General features: G+C 35.5%; 1 protein-coding gene across 2 annotated transcripts in view; it reads right to left on the bottom strand.

Moving 5' to 3' along the window:
• Positions 1-19,234, bottom strand: part of LOC123626630 (disintegrin and metalloproteinase domain-containing protein 32-like) — a 96,973-nt gene that overhangs the window by 73,528 nt on the left and 4,211 nt on the right. For both annotated transcript variants that reach the window (XM_045535776.1, XM_045535777.1), the window contains exons 2-5: positions 16,205-16,281; positions 15,425-15,602; positions 5,497-5,565; positions 1,284-1,355 (exon numbers count right to left, since the gene is read on the bottom strand). In XM_045535776.1, coding sequence (XP_045391732.1) covers positions 1,284-1,355; positions 5,497-5,565; positions 15,425-15,602; positions 16,205-16,281 — 396 coding nt within the window. The remainder of the gene's footprint in view (positions 1-1,283; positions 1,356-5,496; positions 5,566-15,424; positions 15,603-16,204; positions 16,282-19,234) is intronic.

The raw sequence follows: 19,234 nt of genomic DNA, 5'->3' as shown, positions 1-19,234 counted from the left end.
AAAAAGAACAGATTAACAAATTTAGCCATATGGAATGTAAAAGTTTTCATGTGGCAAAGGAAAAAAAGTTTATAGAAAAATTATAGATATGGAAAAAGTATTTGTCACGCAAATAAACAAAAGGTTAATATCTAAACATTCAAAAAACCCTTCCAAATTATAAGGAAATAAAAATAAATAATTAATTAATTACAAGGAAATACTCTAATCACATGCAAAGGCAATTACAGGACAGATACAAATGGACGACAAGCATATGAGAAGATACTCAAATCTGCTAGACATCAGAAAAAAGCACATTAAAATGTCAATGACATTAATGTACAACCATCAGGCTGTCAAAAATTAAAAAGAGCAATCACATTTATTACTGGCAGAATGTGAGAGAAAGATTAATTTCACACATACTAAAGAAAATATTGACATGTCAACTTTAAAATACATACATACATACATACATATTTACTGAAAGCTGTTGATTATTGGTATAAATTTAATATGAATAATATTACAAAAATATATCTATAATTTATCATTAGAAAACTAACATTTTTAAATAATTCAAAAAATGTATTAGGATACAATATGTGCAACCTACTTTACCAAGTCTTCGATCAAAGCTCATAATAAAAATAGAAACCTCACAAGATAAACCTGACTCTTTATGTAGTAGTTCAGAGTATTGGCTCTGGAGTTACAAACTAAGAGTCCTAAAAATGGCTTAATCTCTTAAAACTCTCAATCTCCTCATTTTAAAAGGTTGATAAGCACAGAAATAAATGTTAGTAATCTTTTTAATTGCCTGACAACCAGAAAGTGAGCACAAGGCCTACATAAAGCACATAATGAATAAAGTGTGGATAGTCAGAAATGAATAACAATTCCGTAAATTAATCTACATCATTATCACAGATCTTTTTTTTCTTTGTAGGAATACTGAAACATTATTCTTACATAAATAGACATGCAATATCATGAGGTCTTAGGGTGAGATAAGACTGTTTCCATTTTAAAAATCTATATAATAATTCATCTGCCCCACCAACTGTAGAAATTTTATTTTTATCTGACCAGAACTCCAATGATGACAGCACAACAGTAATTTTAAATTCGGTGAACATCTAAAAACAGAAGAGATAAATATATGCAAAATTAATATGCTGTTTTATAACCTGGAAATTAATACAATATTTTCACAATTCCACACTCCGTTTATATCAATGACTTAATTACCCAGAAACACCACATCAAGTTAATGCAAATTATAATTCAGAGATACTTACTGAATTTACAAGGCCAACAATTTCGAAGACTTTCTTTGTTATCATGATGCTATCAGAGCCCAAGTAATCATACTGAAAAGGAGAATTAATTTTATGTTTAAATACAATTCATCATGTAATATTTTAAGATTTACTCTTCATCTACTGTCAGAGATTTGAGGCTGGTTTGGGGTTCAACAGTTCAAAATAAAACATTAATGAATAAAACATGAATATAAACTTGATCCTTCACACACTGCTAGCAGGAAAGTAAAATGGTACAGCCACTCTGCAAAACAGTTTGGCAACTTCTTTCAAAACAAGTAATGGACTTACTATATGGTCCAGAAATTTCACTTTTGGGCATTTATCTCAAAGAAATAAAAACTGATGCTCACACAAAAACCTGTACATGAATGTCTGTGACAGCTTTATTCATAATTGCCAAAAACTGGAAACAGTAATTAAATGATTAAACAAACTGTAGTACGTTCCTGCTATGGACTAGGATTCAGCAATAAAAAGGAACTGACTGCTGATACATGGAATAGCTTGGCTAAACCTCAAGACAATTACGCTGAGTGTAAAACAACAATCTTAAAAGGATACATACTGAATGATAACTTTAAGCGACATCTGCGAAATCATAAAGAACAGCTTAGTGGTTGCTAAGAAGGGGGAGAGAGGATGGGTGTGCCTCTAAAGGGACAGCATAAGAGAGTCTTGCAGTGACGGGACTGTTGAGTGTCTTAATTGTGGCGGAGGTTACACAAAGCTACTTCTGTGATACTATTGCATGAATTTACATACACAAATGCACACACAAATGAGCGTGTGTGTATCTATATATGCATATATTTGTTGAAATCTGAATAAACTCTGGATTACAACAATGTCAAATTGTATGTGTATGTGTGTGTGTGTGTGTGTGTATATATATATATACATATATATGGAGAGAGAGAGAGAGGGAGAGAGAAACTCTCTATAGCAGTGGTCCCCAACCTTTTTGGCAACAGAGACCATTTTTCATGGAAAGACAATTTTTCCACAGATGGGGGGATGCTTCCAGGATGATTCAAGCACATTACATTTATTATGTACTTTATTTCTATTATTCTTACATTATAATATATAATGAAATAATTACACAACTCACCATAGGTTGGGGACCCCTGCTCTATAGTATATCATGCCTTGGATGTTCCACAGGACCCTCAAATTATCACAAACTAAACTCATATCTAAAGTAAACATATTCAAAAATAAACCCATCACCTTCCCTCAAAAATCTGTTCCTACTTATATTTTCATTACTTTAGTGAATGGTATCATCTACCACATATCCCACATTTATTATACTACTTGCTCCCTGAGAGCAGAAACTTTTCTCTTTTATTCACTGCTATATCCCCAATAACGAGAACAGCAACTGGTATCTAGACGATGTTCAAAAAATTCATTAAGTACATGAATAAATCAAATCAATTTACAAGTCCTTCTAATTCAACCTCATCAGTCACTTTTAAAGTTGCCCCTTTACTTTTATTTCTAATACCACATATTGATAAGTTTTCACCTTGATTACTAGAATAGTCTCTTTTTTTTTTTTTTTTTTTTTTTGAGACAGAGTCTCACTCTGTTGCCCGGGCTAGAGTGCCGTGGCATCAGTCTAGATACACAGCAACCTCAAACTCCTGGGCTCAAGCAATCCTTCTGCCTCAGCCTCCCGAGTAGCTAGGACTACAGGCATGTGCCACCATGCCCAGCTAATTTTTTCTATATATTTTTAGTTGTCCACATAATTTCTTTCTATTTTTAGTAGAGACGGGGTCTAGCTCTTGCTCAGGCTGGTCTCGAACTCCTGACCTCGAGCAATCCTCCTGCCTCGGCAACCCAGAGTGCTAGGATTACAGGCGTGAGCCACCGCGCCCGGCCTAGAATAGTCTCTTAAATGGTTCCTTCTTCTCCAATTTTCCCACCAGCAAATCAGCCCCTACACTATTACTAAAATGATGACTCGAAGATGAAAATACAAATATGTCACTCACCCACTTAAAATATTTCAATGAATCTCCATAACCTTTAGGATAAAAATCCAAATACACTATCAATTCTTTAATTCATCTATTTTTACATCTTTTAACTCTACATATTAATGAGACTAAATTTCTTGTAGCTTCCTGAAAGGAGCCTTCTCTCACATTTTTGTGCTCTTGCAAAAGAAGGTTTTGCACAAAATTTTCCTGGGCCCCACCCTCCACCCATTGCTCATTTCTTATATTCATTATGTGACTTACTGTATTAATCATGCCTTCTTATCTTCCTTATTTCTGAAGCTTTGACATCTTGAGGCCTTGCTGACCCTGGAAAGACCACCCCTCTCAGAGCTAGCCAATTCCTAGAGATAATACATGACTGGCCTTGGAGTGTAACTTTCATACACAAGCTACTCAAGCCAGAGCCTACTTTACCAGGCTCTCACACTCAGAGCCACTATTCCCTTGCCCTAATTACCCCAGAGCCAAGAATCAGGTGACTAGAGACTGTGTATACCCCCAGGGCCCACTGGAATTATTCAAACTAGCCATCCTAAACCTACTTACCCAGCTTTGCCTGTTCTTTGTCACTGACACCACAATAGCAGCTCTCGACCACATGTCCCCTTGAGCCTTCTATCTCCTAGATGGCCTTGGTGTCCCTCGTGGCCCTGCATGATGTGGAGTGCTCCCTGTATGACGTAGAGCGCTCCCTACTATTGGAAACTGCAAAGTAACATGCTATCTTTTCAATAGCAATTATCTCCTGATCTGTTGGCCTGAATGTACCTGAATAACAAAACTTGCATTTTAAAACAGCCACTTGCATGCTCTTTTATTAATAACATACCAAGTTACAGCTGTGTGTTTCCATGTCTGCCTCCATTATTAAACTGTGTTTTTATAGTACCATATGCTTCCCTCAATCATGGCACTAAATTCACTCGGCTACAGTTGTGGATATATAATTTACAAAATCACTTAATAAAATACCAGAATTATTCTTCTTTATATGCCCAACATATAGTAACAGAGATTTTATAGCTGGCTCAATGTTTGTTTTGTTGAAGAATATAGAAATGCATACACAGAGAAGAAATATTTAATCAGCATTATGTGGCTCACATGCCTGGCAATTTGGATGTGAAGTTCTTAAAACAACTCTCAAACTTTATAACAGAATTCTAAAACAAAAGAATTTTCATAACCTAAACTGTTCCCAAGAAACTTAGTCATATTTAGCCGAAATAGCTTAATTTGCTCTTAAATCTCAATTTTCTCTTAAATGTTCCCTTTGCCCTTTTCATTGTACCTTAATAAATCAAGTATTTTCATATCCTTCTCCAAATCCCTTCTGTCTCTAATCTCAACTCTGTCTTTCTGACAAGCTCAAGCCTAAGAACAGAACTGGTAATGAATATTACTCATATTCTCTGTCGTGTTCCACAGGTGTGACAAATGAATGCTACCATCAGAATAAAACCTGAAAAGTATACTTTCCCCTATTTTCTGAAATCTTTCAAATATTAGAAGAAATAAAGCCATATGCGGTTGACTGCAAACTAAGTTATCACCCCAAGCTTCCAAAGTTCAAAAGCCCCCAGATTGTTTATGGGAATTAATACTCTAGAGGTGTCTTTTATATCAGGAAAACAATGGACAGGAACAGTGCACTATCAAAAACTGCTTTAAAAAGCTTGACAAGATAATGTAAGTACTTCTCATATATATTTATACTACTACCACTTTATTTATTTATTTTTTTAATTTCGGCTTATTATGGGGGTACAAAAGCTCAGGTTATATATATTGCCACTTTTTCCCCAGTAAATATTTTGTAAGGTAAAACATGCCTTAGATTACATACTGCTCTTCAAGACTTCCTAAAATAGGAATTAAAAGTTTAAAGAATTTCCCTTTGACCAAAATTACCATTAAAAGATGGTATGTATGGATTGAGAGAAACCCTGAAAATGTGAAGTACCACTAAAAAAAGAATCATTTTGTTCTGCAGGAATGTTATATAAAGATTTCAAAATAAAACATTTCTGACAAAACTGATATAATTTTGACATTTAGTTTTTCAGTCTGCACATTTTCCCACTACTGTTTCTATGACATTCAAGCAAGAAGATTGGGATAATCAATACATTTGCATCAAATGTTTAAAAGCAACGAAAAAGCAAAATACATACCAAAGCTTTGTCCACCACAATATATATTTCTAGATAAAGAGGAAATAAATCCGGAATATCTGATTCCAACTAGAAAAAAAAATAGCATATAAAAGTTGAAAATTTTCATAATTTATTTATCATGAACTCTTTAACACACCACTTACAGGATATTGCAAGGTGTTTGCTTCATACAACTGGCTAATATCAACATAAAGTGCTTTGAATTTTACAGCAAAGGACGCAAGTAGTAAGAACACTGGTTATAAAGTTATAACATATACCTCAATAGATTTTCAGCTTCCAGTTTGTGAACTAAGAACAAAACACCTAGCATTTCTAACTATCTATTTCATCTCAACATCAGAAATAAACTTCTGCTTTATAAATTATACAAGTGTTAAGGACTTTCAAAATGGTTACATTTTTCACTCCTCTCTGTACCCATGTCCTTTGCCATATGACTTTGGAGTGCCTCCCATCAAGAGGTAAGTCTATTTCCCTGTTTCAACCTAGGCTGGGCCTTGGAACTTGCTTGAGCCAGTAAATGCAGTGGAAGTGCTGTTGTGCCAATCCTAAGTCACCTTTCACATCGCCCTTCTGGTCTTGGAACCCCTGCTTGTACACATCTGGCCAGCTTGTACAGCTTGTACACATTTGCCAGTTTATAAGAAAAAAGTGGGCTATCACCCCCATTGCCCCTCCAAAAAAACAAAACAGGACAACGTCTAAAGAAAAAAGAAGCTGCTGATTTCCTGTAAGAGAGCACTGTAGTGCCTGAACATACCCATCTCCCATCCCATCCCCCACATCCAGCTCAGTGGCATCCATGAGGAAGGCAGCCCATGTTCCTGGTGTGGTTTGCTGGTGCCAGAGGAACACGTACCAAACTTGTTCTCAAAGAATTATGGCTGTGCGTTTTGAGCTGTGCAGAGGCTCCCTAAAGGATTTGCTCAAGGGCTTTCCTTTGTCCTCCACCTTGAAACTCTCACAGGGCTGGAGAGGACTCCTAGGTGGTGTTTGTGAAAAGCATTTAAAGGCAAATACACTGGCAGCAGCCACCTATAGCAAAGGAAAACCGATGGGACAAGCAGCAGTCACGCTGAAAAGCCCAGGAAGAAAGAGGCTGAGGAAGGATATGGGTGGGAAAATGAAGGCTTTGAAAATCTCTGGCATGTACTGGGAAATACAGAAGGCAACATACAATCCCAGGGCCAGACACATGCTGAGAAAACACTTGAGAAGACACTAACTTTCTCCTGGCTGATCTTTAGGCACTGTGTAAGCAGGAGTGAAGGCCAAGGCAGGGAGGTAAACATCTAGAATAAGTGTTACAGGTGTGCCCAGAGTCCATCTGTGAAAACTGAAAAAGGTTTTTTGTTTTTTGGATTTTTTGCTCCACTCATTTAAGGAAATCTCTGTCAAATCACAAGGTGACAACTTAACTAGCAATATTGTTAACAAAATATTTCTTTACCTTAGAAAAGTCAGTAAACAAGCAACCCACAACAAGCAGCAAAAACAAACCCTAGAGGGGAGTGGGGGCAAATCTGATTTCCAGCATTGTCACATCAAAACACCCAAAATGTTCATTTTTCAACAAAAAGAAATTATGAGACATAAAATGAAACAAGAAAGTATGACCCATTCTTAGGGAAAAAAGAAATAGAAACTGCCCCTAAGGGAGCCCAGACATTGGACTTACTAGACAAAGACTATAAATTAACTGTTTTAAATATGCTCAAACAGCTAAGGAAAACCATGGACAAAGAACTAAAGGAAACCAGAAGAATGATGCCACAATGCATAGAGAATGTCAATAAAAATATGAAAATTATAAAAACGAAACTGTGGAGCTGAAAAGTATGATAACAAATGAAAATTCACTAGAATGATTCAGAAACAGAGTTGAGCAGGCAGAAGCAAGATCAGCAAACTTCACAACAATCAATCAAGATTATTCGGTCTGAAAAGCACAATAAAAAACAAATAAACAAGCTCACAAAAAAAGCCTAATACTAAGAGAAAATTAGGGACATTAAAAATAAAAACCTGCCAGCAATCCAATTTCCCCCCAAAGCAAAATGTAACACCACAGCAGTTTTAAGCCAGTATTGAACTAAAAGAAACCATGACAACAGCAAAACCCAAACCCTCTGAGCTCTTAACCACATTGACTTGATGTCCCACAATAAAGGCCTAGCAGAAGAGGTGTGCCCATTTCCAGTAATAAATACTACTTACCTTAGTCTGTGCTGTCCTAGATGTAATGTTTGGCTTTGCACAAAAAAATCATAAGGCCAAAAGAAAATATAAGAGAAGAGGTATGTACTCTCGAGAAACAAGGTAATCAACAGAACAAGATTCAAATATAACCCAGAAACTATAATTATCACCTAATTTAAAATAACAATTATTAATATGTTAAATTCTCTAGGAAAAATGTTGACATCTCTCATGAAAAGATAGGAATTGCAGCAGAGATAAAAACTGTAAGAAACAATCATATTTGAATGCTAGAAATAAAAAAAAGAACAGCAGAGGTAAAAGATGCTTTTTCAGGGGGCTCAGGAGTAGACATGACATAGCTGAGGAAAGAATCTGTGAACCTGAAGATATGTCAATAGAAATTACATGAACTGATATACAAAGAGAAAAAAGTAGAGGGTGGAGAACAGAGCATCCACGAGCTGTGGGATATTATCGAATGCTCTATTTATAACATACTTGTAATCTAAAATGGAGAGGTGGGGAGAGGGAGGGAGGAAGGCATTGAAAGAGAGAGAGAGAGAGAGAATAATAACTACCAAAAACAAATAAAACGAATACGGATACTACATATTCAAACTGGTGAAAACCAAAGATAAAGAGAAATCTTGATGGCAGCCAGAGCAAAAGGAAAAATTACATACAAAGGAACAAAGGAAAGAATTACAGAATTCTCTTCAGAAACCATGCAAGCCAAAAGACAATGAAGTGACAACTTGAAAGTGTTCAAAGCAAAACACTGTCTTCCCAGATTCACTACCCAGCAAGAACATACTTCAAACATGAAGAATAAATGCTTTTTCATACAAACAGTAACTCGAAGAAAACAATATAAGCAGACCCGCACAAGGAGGGTTAAAGGCTGTTCTTCTGAGAAAAGCCATGCACTTTATGTTTATCAACATTACCCTTTTCCTGGATAATGCAAGTAACACATATCACTAACTCTGTTTATATCCTTACAGTTTATATGAATTTCTTATTGGGTATTTTAATTCTCTATATTTTTATAAATTACTGTTATTCTACATAATCAATCTTCCTTTACATTGACACATATCTACCACTCATTTTGCTGCTTATTATCCCTTCCAACACTTAGACCATCCTTCAAGAGTTATTTTCCTTTTGCTTAAAGAATATCCTTCAAAAAATTTTAGTGAAAGTCTGTTGCTGGTAAAGTCTCTCATTTTTTGTTTGTTGAAAATATAATTAATTTTGCCTTTATTTGTGAAGAATGCTTTATCAGTATATTAAAATCCAAGTTGGCAATTATTACCTTCAGCATATTGAAATGACGTTTATATTCTCTTTCAACTTTCTTGCTCTTGTTAAAAGTCAGCTTAGTCTGTTATCCCTTTGAAAACTAACCATTTTCTTTGTTAGTTTCCAATATTTTTCATTGTGCCTTGATTTCCTGCAGTTTCACTACGAAACATAATAGTGTAACTCTTTTAATTAATCTTGCTTGGGATTTATCACATTTCTTGAATCTGTGGATGTGTATCTTTCATCACCTCTGGAAAATTCTCAACCAAATTCTTACCGAAATTGCCTTTGACCCATTGTCTTTCTCTCCTTTCCTGAGATTCTAATTGCTTTTCATTATATCTTCTTTTTCTCTTATCTCTTACATATATTGTCCATATTTTTCTCATATGGGATTCTGAATACTTTTACATTTCTTCTAAGATGTCTCACAGTTCACTAATTCTCTCTGCGGTTGTATCTAAGCTGCTGTTATACACATTTTCTGAGTTCTTTTGGTTATTTATTTTTAGAATTTCTAGAAGGTGTTTTTAAAAATACATTTTGTCACTTCTTCAGTTTTCAGTTTAACTTTGGTTTTTATTTTGCTGAATGTACAATAAAAGTTTTCTTATAGTATGGGTGTTTATGAGTCTGATTTTAATGTTTTTTTCTTTCAGCTGTTTCTTGCTTGCGGTGTTTTATTTCTTGCATGCCTAATTATCTGCCTATGTGCTAGGTATTGTTTTTTAAAATATATTTTAAGAAAAAATTTGGAACATAAAATTACATTTCCTCCAGAAATGATCTTCAGTTGTTTTTGTTGGTGGCGGTGGTGGTGAGTTTTTTGTTTGTCTGTTGAGACAACAGTCTTGCTCTGTCACCCAGGCTGGAGTGCAGTGGTATGATCATAACTCACTGCAGCCTCGAACTCCTGGGCTCAAGTGATCCTCCTATTCACTTGTTTTTATCAGGGTGCTGAGACACTACTGGCCCAGGACCAAATTTCTAAGTTCAAGTACTTAGATGACCCCATGCCAGAAGCCTGGCTTCAATGCCTTGTGAGGGTGGCTTTATTTCCAACTTTATTCCTATACCTAGTCCACAGTGAGGAAGAGTTTATCATACTACCTCCACTTGAGGTTTTACTTCTGACTCCTTAGGCCCATCAAGCCACCAAAAATGATGCTTAAATAGCTACTTTCCCTGGATCAAAACATATCATTAGGGTAAAAGTAGCTTTAAATAGATGTGATTACCTCTCTATTATCATACCTTCTCTCTCTGATCTTATCTCAGAAATTCCTCACCTCTTATGATATTTTGAAAGTTTTAAGATTTTTTTATATCATTTTATATGTCCTTGATATGAGCTGGTCCAATGAACTATTTCCCAATTACTCAAAGTAGACATTTTAAGAGTATTACTTTTTAACCCCATTAAAAAGTGGGCAAAAGACATGAACAGACATTTTTCAAAAGAAGATATACAAATGACTAATGAACAGATGAAAAAATGCTCAACATCACTAATCATCAGGGAAATGAAAATTAAAACCACAATGAGATAACACTCTATCCTTGTCAGAATACCATTATCAAAAGTCCAAAAACAATAGATGTTGGCACAGATGTGGCAAAAGTGTAAATTAGTACAACCTCCATGGAAGACAGTATGGACATTTCCTCAGAGAACTAAAAGTAAACCTATAATTCCATCCAACAATCCCACTATTGGGTATCTACCACAAGGAAGTCATTACATCAAAAATACACCTGGACTTATATGTTTATTGCAGCACAATTAAACAATTGCAAAGATGTGTAATCAACCTAAATGCCTATCAACTGATGAGTAGATAAAGAAAATTTAGTATAAATATATACCATAGAGTGCCACTCAGCAGTAAGAAAGAATGAAATAATGTCTTTTGCAACAATTGGGAATGAACTGGAGGCCATTATCCTAAGTGAAGTACTCAGGAATGCAAAACCAAATACCATGTTTTCACCTACGAGTGGGAGCTAAGCTATGGGTATGCATGGTCATACAGAGTAACATAATGGACATTGGAAATTGAGAAGGGGGAAGGTGGGAGGGAGGGAAAGGGGTGAAAAATTATCTATTGGGTACAATGTACACTATTTGGGTGACAGGTACACAAAAAGCCCAGACTTCACCACTATACAATTCACCCATATAACAAAAAATCACTTGTACTCCCCAAATCTATTGAAATTTTGAAAAAGATTATAAATAAAGACCATTGCTTTTCAATAGGGGCCATGTATGTGTTACTTAAAGTTAATAATGGGGATATAGCATCTCTTATGTTCTCCTGGATAGAGCTGGAACCCATTCTACTAAGTGAAGTATCGCAAGAATGGAAAAATAAGGACCACATGTACTCACCAGCAAATCGGTTTCCCTGATCATCACCTAAGTGCACATTTGGGAATAACATCAACTGGGTGTCAGGCAGATGTGGGGGGGGGAATGGGTGTATACCTACATAAGGAGTACGATGGGCACTGTCTGGGGAATGGACACCCTTGAAGCTCTGACTTGGGGGGGGCATGGGCAATATACATAACCTAAACTTTTGTACCCCTATAATATGCTGAAATAAAATAAAATTAAATTAAATTAAGTTTAAAAGAATACAAATTTAAAATAAATTAGCAAAACATGTTAAACATAAGCTATTTTACAAGCCACGGTACTCTGGCAATATGGCTCTTTAATCACCTTGATCATTCCACGAACTCTTGCTAAGATTTGACTCTGTTATTCCTGCCCGCTTTGGAGGGTTTTAGAAGAGCCTAGATATCTAACATTGGGCCAAGAATTCAAATCTAACAAGATCAATGCTTCTTCATTAAAGAAAGTTTACTGAGCCTGTTAGCATAGTCCTAGGTCCCTAGAACTAAGGAATGAGGAAAAGACTCGAAATTGCAATGTTTGTTTTCCTCACTAATGCTTCACTCAAATAGAATTCTAATTTAAGGTGTGGATGTCAAGAATTCCTAATTTAATAAATCTTAAGTGGATTTGTTAGGAGGCACTTTCTGAAAGCACCATTTTGAGATCTTTCTGACACTTTCACTTCTAAATGACAACTTTATAAAATTCTTGGGCCACAAATTTTTGTAGCCAAAACTTGATAGACACTTCTCAACTATCTTTTGATTAATGTTGCAGAGGAAAATTATCCAGCCAGGCTGATATTTTTTATTCTTTTGGAGGTAATCTGTTTTTTCCTCATTTTTTACACACCAAGTTTAGAACTTACATCAAAAGACATCTAATTGTTGATATCTTTTCATTTTTTGATTCTGATACCAGGGCACACTTTAGGTTTACAAATTATTTCCTTAATGAAGAAAGTTTCTCCTTTTTTATCAATTCCTATTATTTCTTTTCCATTTCTTAATTCACTCTTCTTTAGAAAAACTAATGATATGTTGAGTCACTGTTCTCTACCCTCTCTCTTCATCTCTCTCATCAGTTTGCCACGTGGTCTTTTTCCATAATCTGGAAATATCCTCCACTTTTTTCCTTACATGAGCGGAATTGAAAATTCTATTCATTACTCTGTTATGTATTTTTTTAAATATATCCAAAAACACAGTATTATTCAGGACTCTAGAGTTTTAGGTCTCAAAACACAGGTCTCAAATTAGTTTCAGCAACCACACACACACACACACACACACACGAAACTGTAAAGTCCTAACATATACTTTGATTGACACTTGTGTTCAAATTCACCAGCACTGTGTCTCTTCATGTCTCTGTTCTCCATGTCATCATCAATACCAGGCGTGCTCTCTCAACATGGGTCAGATCTGACCACAGTCAGCGTCAGTCTTCATTCCTATACTTAACAACCCCAGGGAAAAGAAAGCAAGCGTCCCAAACAGTTCTAGCAAACGTCCCCAGGGCTAGTTCTCATCAACCTGGCATGCAAATGTTGAAGGCAACTGACTACGAGGGGCTTTTAACAACATAAAAAGGAAAGAACCCTGGCAGAAAAAGCAATTTATTGCTATGCTTAGTTTTGTTTTCACTTTCCTTAGATCATCTAGCTTCCTTTTAATTTCTGCAGGCATCTTCATTTTTTTTAAGTTTAGGATATTGTCTTACATCTTTCATTTCTCATTGCTTAGCATCCGTGTTTCTTAAATTTTATTAAATAGAGAAATCAGTGCTATCTAAAATTTACTCATTTACGGTATTGAATATTTTTCAAAAGTATGCTCCTCTCACTTTGAGGGCTATGTTCCTCAGTTTTAATATTTACTGATCTTTGAACAATAATAGTTCTTTTCAGGAGTTCCAGTGGCTTCAAAACTGAGTAAATGAAAAGATTCTGCCTTTATTCTCTTATTTTGCTTAGACTCTTCTTAGGTCTCAACCTGAAAGGCTGGACTTACTAGGATTAAGTTCATTAAGAAAGAATTCTACTACTTTGGAAGCAACACCACCCACTTCTACAATTGGTGCTCTGTAGGGCTTAGACATCTCTTTTACTGGGTGTCCTGGCACACTGCTGTTTAAATGAATATTTCCATCTTGCTTCTGCACATCAAGTAAAACTCTACCATTTCAGAAAGAAATCTATCCACCTACCCTTCTGTTGCTCCCAGTTCAGGAAGCCTCAAATTCTGTTTGGCCTCTCCCAATGTAATTCTATTGCCACATAAAGGTAGAGCTTCTACTGTCTCAATTATTACCATTATTGCTACTTTGCTCCATGTATCTATCTTGAAGTTCTTGGCACAGACTACCATAAATTACAATGATCTGCAGTAACCATGCAAAGCAAAGAACTTTCTACTTGTCTTTCAGTCTACCATTTTGCTTCCCTCCAACACTTGCCCAGACAAACAGCAACATCCCTGGGGATCCAGAGCTTGCCTACTTTCCAGATCATGCCACCTTCCAAACAGTGCAAATGCAATTTGGCAGATATGTGTGCTCAAATCTGAAATTATCATTTTATTATAAAATAAATAAATAAAAACCTTTAAAGGAAAACAGGTAATCCCCAAAGACAGAGCAGGGACAGGATTCACCTGTAGATAATTTATTAAGGAAGCACTCTCAGGAGAGACCAGTTAAGGACTGAGGGAAGCAGGACAGGAGAGGAGGAAGCAGCACAAGAGTGTGCTCCCAGGCAGAGTTGCACAAAGAAACTCTGGGGGTAAGTTATGCCTCAGAGTTGTCCTGACCTGTCGTGAGGGACTAAGCTCCCCTTTCCCCACACCGGTGAGGTACTGGCAAAGGATTGCCCTAGGGAAAGGTCAGTGTCCAGTACTTATGGTTCTCTTGCCACCTGAGCAAAGCAGATTCACTGCTGCATACTCCTATACAAACTATGTATATTTATGCCAATGTTACTTGGCATAAAATTTTTCTCTTTCACTATTGTTTTTATTTTTTTCTTTTTTATTTATTTCAGCTCTTCATGGGGGTACAAAAGCTCAGGTTATATACATTGTCCATGTCCCGCCCATCCCCCTGAGTCAGAGCCTCAAGCATCCACTCTTCAGACAGTGCGCCTGGCACTCGCCATGTAGTCATACCTCCGTCCCCTCCCCCCACCCCCTACCTCCCCAAGTCAGCACCTTCAAGTATGACCATTCCCCAGATGGTGAGCAACGCACTCATCATGTAGGCATACCCCCATCCCCTCACCCCCCCCACCCCGGTCTCAGTCTGACATCCAATTGGTATCCTTCCCCAATGTGCATTTAGGTGATGATCAGGGAAACCAATTTTCTGGTGAGTACATGTGATGCTTGTTTTTCCATTCTTTGGATACTTCACTTAATATAATGGGTTCCAACTCTCTCCAGGAGAACCAAAGAGATGTCGTGTCATCGTTATTTCTTATAGCTGAGTAATACTCCATGGTATACATATACCACAGTTCACTATTGTTTTTACGAGGACCAACACAGGCAGTGACATAGGGTTCACAGCAATTCACACGGCCATATCTAGCAATCCTGCTTATGGCATTTAAATTACATCCATAAATTAATGCTGACTCTGGTCATGAATAAAACCTTTTCAAATATTGGCTTTATTGGATAACTTCCAGGAATGTAGAAACAAAAACAGAAATTGAGTTTTGTAAGTTTATATAGCATATACACAAGGTAATTTTCAGAAAGTGGTAAGAATGTAACAAATAAAATAAGAACTAAGATAAAGTGGGTCATAAAAAGTAAATACATTAGTGCAAGAAGAAACTTTGATGTATGGTTTCAAGGACATTATTAGGTTAAAAAAAGATGACAATGTTCACAAGGAAAAGATATTTGCTATAGCTATAAATAGGCTAATAAATTCATTTATAAAATAAATTAAAAGTAACTGCTTTATTACTGCTTTAAACATAGTAATAAAACATATACAACTCACTTTTTCACTTATAAAAATTTTATAGTCCATCAGATATTGTTCTGTGCTTCTGTCATCGTTGTTAAAAATTGAAAATTCATTGTTTTCCTTCCCTAATTTATAAAGAAGATGCTGAAATTCAATCGCAGATTCCAGAGGCTCAATTCCATAAGAAACATTTTCAAATTGCAGTATTCCTCTGTAAAATTAAGGAAAAAAATTTAAGTGCTTAAAATCAAATCTATATTATGAAACTCTAACAAAATCCAAAAGAAAAAAGTAACAAAGACATAAAACATTTTGAGTCCAGTATTTTGCTTAGTGATGATTCTGAAGAGACAAAAGATTTTCCTAATCCACAAAACCACTTCCATTTCATTTTTTATAGTTGCAAAATCGGCAGAAATTACTTTATCAATTGCTAGATATACAAGCATCCACTATTACAGTGATCAAGTACTAATAATTCCTCTGTTTTTCAGGTTAGTGACTTAACTATCTTAAACATAGCTCCTACCACTCTTGTAGTGAAGAATGCTCAATTGTCATTTCTGTGGTTAAGAAAAAATAAAAGAGCAAAGATGCCAGGAAATCTAAACGTTTGAGGGAATTAGAAATGTCTCTGTCAGTGAAGAAACTGAGGAAAAGAGAATTAGAAACATGTTCAGAGTAGGATATCACTGAATAATCTCCACATAGGAATCCTCTTCCAGCTCCACACTTAATATAAACAGAACAAATTCACAGCAGCCAAACAGCATAACTATGGTGTTCTGTAATCAATAGTAGAAAATAAATAACCTCAGTCCAGGACACATGTTGAGTGAGACAACAGAATTCGGATATCCTTCAATATTTCCTTGATAGTAGCAGTGAGTCTGGGAAAGAAAAATGTAAACTTATTACTTTGGAATTGACAAAACATTCTAATGATTTGCTACTTCTAATACTTGATAGAAACCTCTCTAATGTTTTTCACAGGCTACATTGTGGTCTATATCAGTATGAGTAAAGTGACATTAGGAAGTCTTGCCATATTTGTTTGCCACTTTCACTATATTAACTACTCTTTTTAGATTACGACTTGGGATTACTAGTTTATACCCTGCACCCAAAGTGTTACCTTATGTTTCAGGTAAAATTATTTTCCAATATACAAATTTAGGTCATCAATTAAAAGACAAAGATTGTGAATCTGTATTTCTTAAAAATCTAATATGCTGAGGAAAAGAGACCTATAAAAATATAATGACACAGAAGATTGAAGGGCTAGATGCCAACACAAACTAAAAGCATGATTCTGAAGCTATATTAATGCAGGAAATGTGGACTTTAAGGCAAGAAGCACTATTAGAAATAAAGAGGTACATTTCATAACGACAAGAGTTTTTCAATTTACCAGGAAGACACAAATATTCCAAATTAGTATTCACTGAATAACACAGATTTAAATATATAAAGCCAAAATTAAAAGAATAGTAAAGGCAGAAAAATATATGATTACAAAAAAAAAATTTTAAACCTAATTTCTCTCAGTAACTGATGAAATCAAGCATTCAAAAGGTATGAGTAAATACCTAACTAATATATGTAGAACGCTATACATAAAATTATTAGAATACACTATTTTTCTTTTATTTTATATGGTTATTTACATTTATAGACTTGCATATGTTGAACCATCCTTGAATCTCTGATATGAAGCCCACCTGGTCATGATGAATTATTTTTTTGATGTGCAGTTGAATTTGGTTAGCTAAGATTTTATTGAGAATTTTTTCGCCTATAGTCATAAGGGACATTGGTCTGCAGTTTTCTTTTCTTGTTGTGCCCTTTCCTGGCTTTGTTATCAAGGTAATATTGGCTTCCTAGAATGAGATGGAGAGGATTCCATCATTCTCAATTTTGTGGAATAATTTCTTCAGTATAGGTACCAGTTCTTTGTAGGTTGGTAAAATTTAGGGTGTGAACCTGTCTAGTCTGGGACTTTTTTTATTGGAAGATTTTTTGTTGCTGCTTCAATTTTGGTGCTTGATATTAGTCTGTTCAGGAATTCTATTTTTTCCTGATTGAGCCTATGGAGGCTGTGTGTTTCTAAGAATTTGTCCATTTCCTCCACATTTTCAAGTTTTTGGTCATAGAGATTTTTATAGTATTCAAACATGATGTTTTGTATCTCCATGATATCAGTTGTGGCTTCTCCTTTTTCATTTCTAACTGAGCTTATTAAAGTGCTTTCCTTTCTGCTTCTGGTAACTCTAGCAAGAAGACTGTCAGTTTTGTTTACCTTTTCAAAGAACCAACATTTTGTTTCACTAATCTTCCATATAGTTCTTTTATTCTTGATTTCATTTAGTTCTGCTCTGATCTTGGATATTTTTCTTCTGCTGGGTTTGGGATTAGATTGCTCTTCCTTTTCCAGTTCCTTGAGGTGATTGATTAGTTTGCTGACTTGTGATCTTTCTGTCTTTTGAATGTGGGCATTTAAGGCTATGATTTTTCCTCTCAGAACTGTTTTTGCTGTATCCAACATATTTTGAGAACTTGTGTCCCCATGATCATTTAGTTGAAAAATCTTTAGATTTCCATATGATCCTCTCAATACATGCACAAAAGGTATTTGACAAAATTCAGCACCCTTTTATGATAAGAACTCCTAACAAAATAGGCATAGATGGGACACACCTCAAAATTATTAAAGCCATATAGGATAAACCCATAGCCAACATGATACTGAATGGGGAAAAACTGAAAGCATTCCCACTTAGAACTGGAACAAGACAAGGTTGTCCACTATCTCCAATTCTATTCAACATGGTACTGGAAGTCCTTGCCCAAGCAATCAGACAAGAGAAGGAAATCAAGGTATCCAAATGGGGGTGGAAAAGATCAAACTATCATTCTTTCCTGATGATATGATATCATATCTAAAAAACCCTGAAGATTCTGCCAAGAGACTCCTGAAATTGATAAATGAATTCAGCAACGTCTCAGGATACAAAATCACTGAGCAGATATCAGTAGTTTTCATACACACCAATAACAGTCAAGCCAAGAATCAAATCGAAGACTCAACACCCTTCACAATAGTATCAAATAAAATAAAATATTTAGGAAAATATTTAACTAAGGAGCTGAGAGACCTATACAGGAAGAACTATGAAACACTGAGAAAAGAATCTGCAGAGGATGTAAACAGATGTAAAACCATACCATGCTCATGGATCAGCAGAATCAATATTGATAAAATGTCTATACTACTCAAAATGATCTACAGATTCAATGCAATCCCTATTAAAATACCAAAATTATTTTTCAATATATAGAAAAAACTAATTCTACACTTTGTATGGCATCAGAGAAGACACCCATATAGCCAAAGCAACCTTAATGAAAAAGAACAATTTGGGAGGCATTAATTTACCAGACTTAAAGCTATACTATAAGGCTATAGTAACTAAAACAGCGTGGTACTGGCACAAGGACAGAGACATAGACCAATGGAACAGGACTGAGAACCGAGATATAAAATCATCCTCATATTGTCATCTGATCTTTGACACAGCAGACAAAAACATACACTGGAGAAAAGAATCCCTATTCAATAAATTGTGCTGGGAAAATTTGATAGCCACATGTAGAAGAATGATACTGGATCTGCACCTCTCACAAAAATCAACTCATTGTGGATAACAGACATAAACCTAAGACATGAAACCTTAAGAATTTTAGAAGAAAATGTTGGAAAAACTCTTATAGACATCAGCCTAGGCAAAGAATTTATGAAGATGACCCCAAAGACAATCACAGCAACAACAAAAATAAATAAAT

The sequence above is a fragment of the Lemur catta genome, chromosome 22 (genome assembly GCF_020740605.2).
Source record: "Lemur catta isolate mLemCat1 chromosome 22, mLemCat1.pri, whole genome shotgun sequence".
Classification (NCBI taxonomy): domain Eukaryota; kingdom Metazoa; phylum Chordata; class Mammalia; order Primates; family Lemuridae; genus Lemur; species Lemur catta.
This window is presented reverse-complemented; position numbering and strand designations above follow the sequence as displayed.